The following is a 10055-nucleotide window of genomic DNA, read 5'->3' as shown; positions in this document are numbered from 1 at the left end:
CTTCCTGGGCCTTCTTTAGATACTAACTATATTTCTGCTACCATCCTCGGGCAGGTGGGTTCCTCGAATCTTACTCATCTCCTCGAGCTAGTTTATACAAGTTTTTCCTTGGTCTAATCCTCTCTGCTCCTTGGACCCCCCACAATTACTATCTCACATTAGCCCAATACTCAAGAAAGAGAGCTAAGTTTTTATGCAATCTGTCCCAAAACCTTAAGCTAATTGGAAATAGTAAATTCAATCATTTAACCACATATATCTAACAACCTCCATCATATGTGGGCTCAAACTACTTTTTAATATGCGAAGATATGGATCGAAATTTGCTTATGCTTTGATATTGTGTTAAATTACTGATTCTCTCAAAAAGTTAAACTATTGAAAAATTGTAAATTTAATCACATAATTCTTACACAGCCCACTATGTGGCGGTTAAAAAAAAAAAAAACCATCCACATGTATTATTTAATTAAGTCAAATTACTCATTAAAATTGTCAATATGACTAAGTACATATGATTTTTTTTTTTAACATTGTGTAGCATAAAAATTCCTGCAACTCAGGTTGTATAAAAACCTTTTCTCAAGAGTAATCCCCAAATTTTTATTTTTATTTTTATAATGAAATAATTCCTGAATTTACTGATAAGGAATACTTGAAATAATAAAGATAATTTATGCTAATAATAATAATAATAATAACAAAGATATTACTGCGCACCCTTAACATGATGATCACTTTTTAAGTATTAAGTACTTGTAGGGTATGAAAGGTAATAGTCAAGGTTCAAATCTCAAAAAATAAACTTTACACACATCTACATTTACATTAGACTAGAGTAAAATTTATATCTTACCTAAATAATAATAATAATAATAATAATAATAATAAAAAAGATACCAATTAAAACTTCATTAAACTCCTGACCAACTCAAGTCAAGGGAATTACGGCTCAGTTGAGCAAGTGACCTAAAATTACTGAGAACAAATGGAGAAAGAAATTGACCAACCAGAACTATTTATGTCTGAGTCTCAACCAGTAGCCAATGGAGAAAAGAGCTGTGTCATAAGGAAAAGGTTTTTATTTAAACTTCAACACCAGTCCTGGCCAGTTCAGTGCTAAGGAGTTGGGACTATGGTTGTTTCTATGTCCCAAACAGCCAACAGCCAGAAATTGTGAGACACAATTCATTTGAATAAACAATGAGAGGTTGCAGCAATTTGCTTGCAAATTTGTGCATCAATAGCAAATTTTTGTTCAGGTTTTATAAGAAAATCTTTTAATGTTTACTAGTTCTGTGGATTAGTACTGAAGGGTGAAGCACTTGAGCCAAGTGGATATCGTTTTTTTTTTTTTTTGGGTACAAAAGCTGTGATTTTTGAAGTGTTTTTGTACAAAAGCTGTGATTTTGGGAGGTGGGATTGGTGGAAATATGGAAGAACATGATGGGATTGAAGAGAGCAGTGTGAGGTTGACGGGTAGTAGTGTTAATGGTAGTGGTGGTGGCAGTGACTCCAGGTGGGTTGATGGTAGTGAAGTGGATTCAGAGTCACCTCCATGGTCACTGCTTGATGAAAGTGAGACCAGAGAAGGGCAAGGACCTTTAAGGAGGAGGCTAGTGAAGAAGGCCAGGAGAGTGGACTCTTTTGATGTTGAAGCCATGGAGATTGCAGGAGATCATGGCCACCATACCAAGGTATCATATACTTGCTGTTGTTTCAAATTGTGTACTATCTTATTGGCAATTTGAAGAAACCTGTTTATCCATTTTTTACTAAATACTGGTGGTCATTAGAAAATAATACTTGTGGCTGACTCTGTGTTGAAGATCTATAGCAGACTCCAAAATTTTGGTACTAAGGTTTGATTGTTGTTGTTGTACTTGTGCTAATTTTGTACCATCTTATTGGCAATTTAGAGATACCCATTTATCCATTTTTACTTTATACTTGTGCTAATTAGAAAAGAAATAAATGTGGCCAATTCTGTGTTGAAGATCCATAGCTGGCCCAAATTTTTGGTGCTAAGGGCCTAAGGCTTTATTGTTGTTGTACTTGTGCTAATTAGTTGTGCCATGTGATATTTATGTTCAAATTCATCAGCACGGTTCTTCTCAAAAAAAAAAAAAAATTCATCAACACGGTCTTACATTTTATGAAATAGGGGTAGAATATATTATGGGAGTTTGGAATAAAGTTAATGCTTTAATCAAGAAAAGTATCTTAAGAGTGATTTTCTTTCATTTTTTAAAGAAAAAAAATCTGACTTTTCAAATTGTGTACTATCTTATTGGCAATTTGGAGAAACCTGTTATCCATTTTTACTAAAATCTGTGGTAAATTGGTAATTAGTGGTTTCATGTGATGTTTATTTTCAAATTATCAACAGGGTCTTAGATTTTATGAAATTAGGGGCAGAAAATATAATGGGACTTTGAAATTAAAATAATTGTTTAATAAAAGGAAAAGATTGAACTTTCTGTTAAACAGTTTTATCCTTAAAGTAGGGTATTGGCATAGAGTAGTAGCCGTAAATTGAAAAAGATAAACGGAGTGGTTAAGTTGAGTGACCTCAAGTACCTCCTATCATCATGTTAGCAGGCTTTAACAGATTTGCTTTATGATGCACTCGGTGTTGGGGACTTAAAAGAGTTATCTTGAAATGTGGGAGGACTTAAATTGTAGGCAAGAGCAGTCAATCTGGCTTTGCGTTGCCCATCTGGTGGAGTTTTTGACTATTGTTCTTTTAAGTGAAACCTCAGGCATTGGTTCCTCAGTGGGTAGGTGTTATTATGGTCATGTCCATGTAGGGTCTTCCATGGACTAGTCACCCCCTATCCTTTTTTAGGTAAAAAAAGATGAAGCGAAACACTAGTTAAGTGAACATTTAGAAGATGGCAGCACTAGCAGCGAGACAACTTGTATATATTAGTGAAGGTGGTATACTGTTAAAATCCAGATGTAGCAAGAAACTCTTACATTACATATTAGTGTCCTATTCTATGATGAGTGTGAAACAACTTAGGAAGTTCTCATAATTTAGTGTCTTTATCACTTCAAAATTGACATTCCATGTGAAGAGCGCAAGGCTTCAGAGGCAGTTGAGAAGGAATAAGCTTCAACAGTCCCAACTGCAAGTCTACAAGGAGAAAGCCCTCATAAATTACACATGCACACACACACTATCATCAACCCACAGCCAGAAATACTTTACTTGATCCTGTAACAAAGAATTTACATGTCAATGTAATGGACTGTTCCTCTTATACTAAGTCTATTGCTCGCAATGAATCAGGATATCTCCATGTGGCACACTATCACATTAGCTTTTCAGACACTTGGTGTGGTATATGGCAACTTGGGTACAAGTCCTTTATATGTCTTTGCTGATGTGTTCAGCAAGGTTACCATCAAGTCCGATGTTGACATCTTGGGGGCTTTATCACTAGTGATGTACACAATTGCTCTTCTTCCTCTGGCAAAATATGTTTTTGTGGTACTCAAAGCCAATGATAATGGGGAAGGTAAGTGTTCTCTATTTTTAGTTACTGTCTCCTTTTATTTGCTGTCATCTGGTAGAGCATGTGATTGTTAATAAATTTATGGTTTCAATTGTAGGAGGGACATTTGCGCTGTACTCACTGATTTGCAGGTATGCAAATGTTAATATGCTGCCTAATCGCCAGACAGCTGATGAACAAATATCAAGTTTTCGACTCAAACTGCCCACTCCAGAGTTGGAAAGGGCTTTAAAGATAAAAGACTCGTTGGAAAAAAGATCATCCTTGAAAACGTTTCTCTTGCTAGTGGTTCTTATGGGTACTTCAATGATTATAGGAGATGGCATTCTAACCCCAGCAATATCAGGTACATTGTTGCATATATATATATATAAAGATTAGGCACTGATACTAATATTCCTATTACTGAGGAAATTCCATTAGAAATACCTAAATTCTACCAGATGTATCGTACCACTAGGTATTTCATATTGTAATTACACAGTTTGTTTAGCCCAGAAAGGATTCATGTTTTAGTCTTTTATGAAAATATGTATTCATTAGTTTTGAATTAAATAAAAAGAGTCAAGATAAGAAGTAGTTCCATATTTTACAAAATTTGACAAACCCAAAAAAGAAGAAGAAAAAAGCTATCTCTCTAGTGCACCTCACCCAAGGTTCACTTCGCTAGGTCAATTCATGCTTCGTTGCCTTCCCCGCTTACTATTTACAGTTCGCTGTTTTTTTTTAAAATAAGCCCCCACAATAGTATATTATCTTCTGCTGGGTCTTTACTTCTGCATACCAGGGTTTGGTCCTTTGACCATTCTACCTATGTGATGAAATCTGTGTCTGTAGTTTTGTTTGCTGAGCTGTGCCAATTTCCTCTGCTTTGGAATTATCTAGATATCATAAAGTTTTTCCACCTACCCAACTTTTCAGCCTAGGGTCTCTTTGCTTGCAGACAAAGTCATGCATGTATAAATTTTTTTTTTTTTTTGATAAGTAAAAAAGATTCATTGATATCAAAGAGAGAGAGACACCCAAGTAAACAGGGAGAATACAGGGGTGAACAAAACAAAAACGAATATTACAAAAGTCAAGTAAATCCAAAATAGAAGAAAAAAGTTGGTTTCTCCACACAGAGAACCAGTCAAGTAAGGTTTGGAAAAATAGAAGCTTGAGATTAGGCACGGAACGCTCAATGTCTTCAAAACACCTACTATTTCTCTCCTTCCAAATACACCACATCAAACAAGGAGGAACGACCTTCCAAATATCTCCATTACGATGACGACCAAAACGACCTTGCCAGCAAGCAAAAAGCCCAACAACAGACATTGGCATGACCCAACAAACTCCAAATAAACCAAAAACCATATCCCACAGCTCCGAAGCAACCGGGCAATGAAGGAATAGATGGTCAACACTTTCATTATTACACTTGCATATATAACACCAATCCAAAATGCAAACCTTTCTTTTCCTTAAATTGTCAATTGTCAGACATTTCCCCAAGGCTGTGGCCCATACAAAGAAAGCCACTCTAGAGTCATGCATGTATAATTGCGTTCTTATAATCTATTTAGGACTACATTGACACTGCCACTTCTATCCTAGTTGTATATTCTATAGGCTTGAAAATATGAAGATAAGCAGATGCTTGCCTGGAGTGAGTTGGTTGCATATTTTTCTGATATTGTTAAACTCCTTGCCCATAGTTATCTTACTTTTAGCTTCCATGTTTTGTTTCATGGGCAAAGAATGTTTGCTCCTTCAGAAGGAGCAGAAAGCTTGCCTTAAAGGGGTGCAGAGCTATCTATTTGGAGATAACATATTTGGTGCTGTAGGGACACAGGCTTTCTTGACTTGATTGAGTTAACCAATATCTCTTTCATCTAGCATCATATATGTTTGAAACTGGAATATCCATACTAGAACCTTGCAACAATGGGCCTTGTTATATTTTATATGAGATATGTACTAACCATGATTAGCAGCCAGTGTTCCTTATAGCCGGAACAGAGACTTTCTTGACTTGTCCAAGTCGATTATTGGAACTTTCTATTCACTGTCTTATTTCTTTGAAGTGAAATATCCTTATACTACACTCCTCAATTTGCAATAATTTGCGCTATCACTTTTGATAGGTGACATTAACTGCCTGAGGTTACACTAATGTATATTTCTTGTTGCAGTGATGTCTGCTGTGAGTGGTCTGGAGGATGAAATAGATGGAATTAGTACAGGTGGGTATCTTGGTTTTCACTTTAAGTATTTAAGATTTGTTTATTACCAGGATTTCAAGTGAAGGAACTGAGAGCAGGTCTGTTGTGTGATACTGAGTTTTTATGTTTCCTTATGATATCTCATCAATCATAAAGAACTTTCTAAATGCATCAATTTTTTGGAGGAGATTGATTTGTTGGACATTTTTCCTTGGAGCAGCATGACTTCTACATCAGTCTTTTGTTATATCTCTTTAAGATATAAATTTGATGCCTGTCAACATGGATCATTTAGTGACCACACTGCATTAGGCTGGACTGCCTGAACAATCTAATTAGTCACCGCATTACATGATACAGCTTTAAGACTAATTAGCGTTTGCATTTTGAACCATCTGATTGATGCATTTTCTTTTTCTATAGACTATAGCTAATGAAGAAATGTGGGTGACAGACCAATATTAGCATTTTGAACAGGATAGTTTATAATCTGATTGGTTTCTTTTTCAGGTGGTGTAGTTGTTATTTCAATCATGATCCTTGTGTGTTTGTTTAGCATACAGCAGTTTGGGACTGGTAAAGTTGGTTTCCTGTTTGCTCCTGTACTTGCTTTGTGGTTCTTTTCTCTGGGATCTATTGGAATTTACAATATAGTCAAGTATGATATTACTATTGTAAGGGCATTCAACCCAGTTTATATCTATTTATTCTTCAAGAAGAACAGCACAGATGCATGGTCAGCTCTTGGTGGTTGTGTTCTATGCATTACAGGTACATCTCACCTTCATATCCTTCACTAAACTGGAAAATTTTTATCGATATCTGTGCCAACCAGCAGAGATTTTCAGATCCCCCCTAATAGAGATAAGATTCTACCTACTTTGTTTTTAAAATATCCTAACCTCATCAGCTGCATGTTTTTTTTTTAAAATACCCGTGTTTCTATAGAAGTGGAAACCCTGAAATCATTGCATCACCCAAAATCTTAGGTTTAAATGTTCCATTTAACTCAAGTTTGATAGGATGTAAATGTTAAGGAGCTTGTATAACAACTGTGACAAACAGAACCGGTAATTAAGTCAAACAATCTGATGGCTGTATCATATTTTTTTTTAGGAGAGGCGTGGGGGGGAGGGCTTTAAAATTTAGTATTTTGTGCATCTCTGGTTTTCTGTTTATCTCTCACACTGCCAACACTACAAGGCGGGATGGGGCAGGGGAAGGGCTTACAATTTTGCTCAACTCTAGTATGGAGCAAGATCAGGATAAGTAGATATCTATGGCTGGGAGGGCAGGGTGAGGTGTCCATCCTGGCCTGTCCCGCTTTGCCCCATTGCCATTTCTTGGCTATGATGCCTAAAGTTCATAATAGTTGGTTTGACCTAAACTGGAGGGGTATTTTATTTTGTAAGTTAAAAACCTATCTCACCAAGGGCTTTCTGAGATGATCTGCTGGCTAATAAGTTTGCTGAATTATTTTTCTTTTCTTGATAGGTGTTTTCACCTAATTTGGTGGTTTTAATGTGCTGGTAGATATCATGAAAGAATAAGCCTTTTCTGGAAATTTTGAATGAACTTTTAATAAATCCAACGAATGATAGCTTCCATGTCAGAATGAGAAATGGCCTTTTGTTCTTCCTTTTTTCAATTTGTCCAATAAACTTGCAGAAAGGAGCCTCTTTGTTGACATTTCTTGATGTTGTTGCAGGAGCAGAAGCAATGTTTGCTGATCTAGGCCATTTTTCTGTACGAGCCATACAGGTATGTTTCTGCACTACCTCAATTTTATTTCTTCCTTGAATAACTTCATGGAATTGCTTTAATGGAAGGTTATTGTAATTAATCCATACTACTTACACAGATTGCCTTTACTTGTGTGGTGTTTCCCTGTCTTCTCTTGGCTTACATGGGCCAAGCTGCTTATCTGATGAAATCGCCTGAATCTGCAGAAAGTATATTCTATGCCTCTGTGCCAGGTGACACTTTCTAATGACATGGCTTCTTATATTTGTCCAAATTACTGTAATATTTTATGTTATATTCAAGAGAAATGTGTTTATATTTAGCACTCATATTGACACTTCTGCTCTTGGAACTTGGGAACAAACAGATGCTATATTCTGGCCAGTTTTTGTGTTAGCAACCCTTGCTGCCATGATTGCCAGCCAAGCAATGATATCTGCTACATTTTCATGCGTAAAGCAATCAATGGCTCTCGGATGCTTTCCAAGGCTGAAGATAGTTCACACCTCAAGAAAGCGAATGGGTCAAATTTACATCCCTGTAATGAATTGGTTTTTAATGATCATGTGCATAGTTGTAGTTGCTATCTTTCAGAGCACCACAGAGATCGCCAATGCATATGGTTAAGTAACTATCTCCTCCTCTTCTTCCTGGGAAGTGTCTTTTAAGAAAATATTAGAAGGTTTTATACAGAAGTTCTACACTGCATTATGCCTTTTCAATTGATTTACATATTCTAATGTTTTTCATCCAATATATTGTGAAAATAATCTGTGTATGTTTGAGACCTGGAGGTCAGTGGTTATTGCTGGAATTACAGCATATGCTTATCTTTTCACTTTGCATGTGATGCTTCACTGCTAGACACACTCTTTTCATTTCCTCAATAAATCGTGTCATTTTGTGTTGACCTTTCCATGGTACTAAATGGCTGAATTGCATATAGGTTGATGATGGCAAATAATCCCTTGAATCCCAAAGTCCTTGATCTACTATTGGACAGGACCATTAATGTTAATTTATTAACAACATAGGGAATTTTTAGTTCACACATACGAACACTATCCTATGGAAGTAATGCCTACTAAAACCATTTAATTTGTTCTTGCAGGCATAGCTGAAGTTGGTGTCATGCTTGTGAGCACCTCCTTGGTTACACTTGTAATGCTTCTAATCTGGCAGAAGAACCTGTTTTTGGCTCTGTGTTTCCCACTTGTTTTTGGATCAGTAGAGCTCATCTACTTGTTAGCTGTGCTATCTAAAATCAAAGGGGGTGGTTGGCTTCCACTTGTTTTTGCTACTTGCTTCCTCTGTGTGATGTACATTTGGAACTATGGGAGTGTGTTGAAATACCGGAGTGAAGTCAGGGAGAAGATATCCATGGACTTCATGCTTGAACTAGGTTCAACCCTTGGGACTGTAAGAGTCCCAGGAATTGGATTGCTTTACAATGAGCTTGTCCAGGGGATTCCCTCCATCTTTGGGCAGTTCTTACTGAGCCTTCCAGCTATCCACTCTACAATAGTGTTTGTTTGCATTAAATATGTCCCAATCCCAGTGGTTCCTCAAGAGGAAAGGTTTTTGTTTCGAAGAGTTTGCCCAAAAGACTACCATATGTTCCATTGTGTTGCTCGATACGGTTACAAAGATGTCCGGAAGGAAGACCATCATGCATTTGAGCAACTTTTGGTTGAAAGCCTAGAGAAATTCTTAAGAAGGGAGGCTCAAGATCTTGCGTTGGAGAGCAATTTAAATGAGTTGGAGTTTGATAGCGTTTCAGTGAGGTCAAGGGATTCTGGAGCCCCTGGTGTTGATGGGAATGGTGAGCTTAGGATTCCATTGATGCAGGATCGAAGATTGGAAGAAACAGGAACTTCTATCTCAGAAGTTTCCTCGGAATTGCTATCAAGTGTCATGTCACAGGATGAAGACCCAAGTCTGGAGTATGAGCTTTCAGCTCTTCGAGAGGCAATGGATTCTGGATTTACTTATATGCTGGCCCACGGAGATGTGAAGGCAAAGAAAAACTCATTTTTCATTAAGAAATTGGTTATAAATTACTTCTATGGATTCATGAGGAGGAACTGTAGAGCAGGTACTGCAAACATGAGAACACCTCACATGAATATCATTCGAGTGGGAATGACATATATGGTGTAATCTGTTTGTCATGTTTTAGAAACTGCCTTATTCAATGACTTTGTATCCCATTGCTATCTCTATGCTGGAATCTTGACAAAGTTTTTTGAAACAAAACTAGGAATGATAAAATCTTACCATGGTATTGGCTTCCTGTTGTAACTTTGAGAATCAATTATAGGTTTCTTTTGTCTTCAATGCACATTCTCTTCTATCTTCTCTTACCCATTCTGTGATGTTTGATGTCAAGAATATATTGGTACAAGAATGCTAGAAGTTCTATTCTTATCAGATCTCTTTGTTGCCTTTGGATATTTCCATTTACTGTCTTGAGTCTTAGTTGTTACTTGTTAGTGCTGTGTTGTGGTAATGTTGTTTTGATTGCTGGTTTGGTTTGGTTTGGTTTGGTTGTGTGGTATTGCATTGTTCTGGTATTTTTGCTGGA

General features: G+C 36.7%; 1 protein-coding gene across 2 annotated transcripts; it reads left to right on the top strand.

The window, feature by feature from the left end:
- Positions 1-964: 964 nt before the first annotated feature.
- LOC115953039 (putative potassium transporter 12) lies at positions 965-9838 on the top strand. Of its 2 annotated transcripts, none has more exons than XM_031070471.1 (9): positions 965-1697; positions 3296-3524; positions 3619-3867; positions 5699-5749; positions 6239-6499; positions 7437-7489; positions 7590-7704; positions 7839-7994; positions 8583-9838. In XM_031070471.1, the coding sequence occupies exons 1-9, from the start codon at positions 1434-1436 to the stop codon at positions 9629-9631; spliced, it is 2427 nt and encodes an 808-aa protein (XP_030926331.1). In that variant the 5' UTR covers positions 965-1433; the 3' UTR covers positions 9632-9838. The 2 variants fall into 2 exon arrangements, with proteins under 2 accessions (XP_030926331.1, XP_030926330.1); XM_031070470.1 differs by having other exon boundaries at positions 7839-8093.
- Positions 9839-10055: the final 217 nt, after the last annotated feature.

The sequence above is a fragment of the Quercus lobata genome, chromosome 7, assembly GCF_001633185.2.
Source record: "Quercus lobata isolate SW786 chromosome 7, ValleyOak3.0 Primary Assembly, whole genome shotgun sequence".
Classification (NCBI taxonomy): domain Eukaryota; kingdom Viridiplantae; phylum Streptophyta; class Magnoliopsida; order Fagales; family Fagaceae; genus Quercus; species Quercus lobata.
Note: the sequence above shows the minus strand (reverse complement) of the source record. Positions and strands in the feature narration are given on the sequence as shown.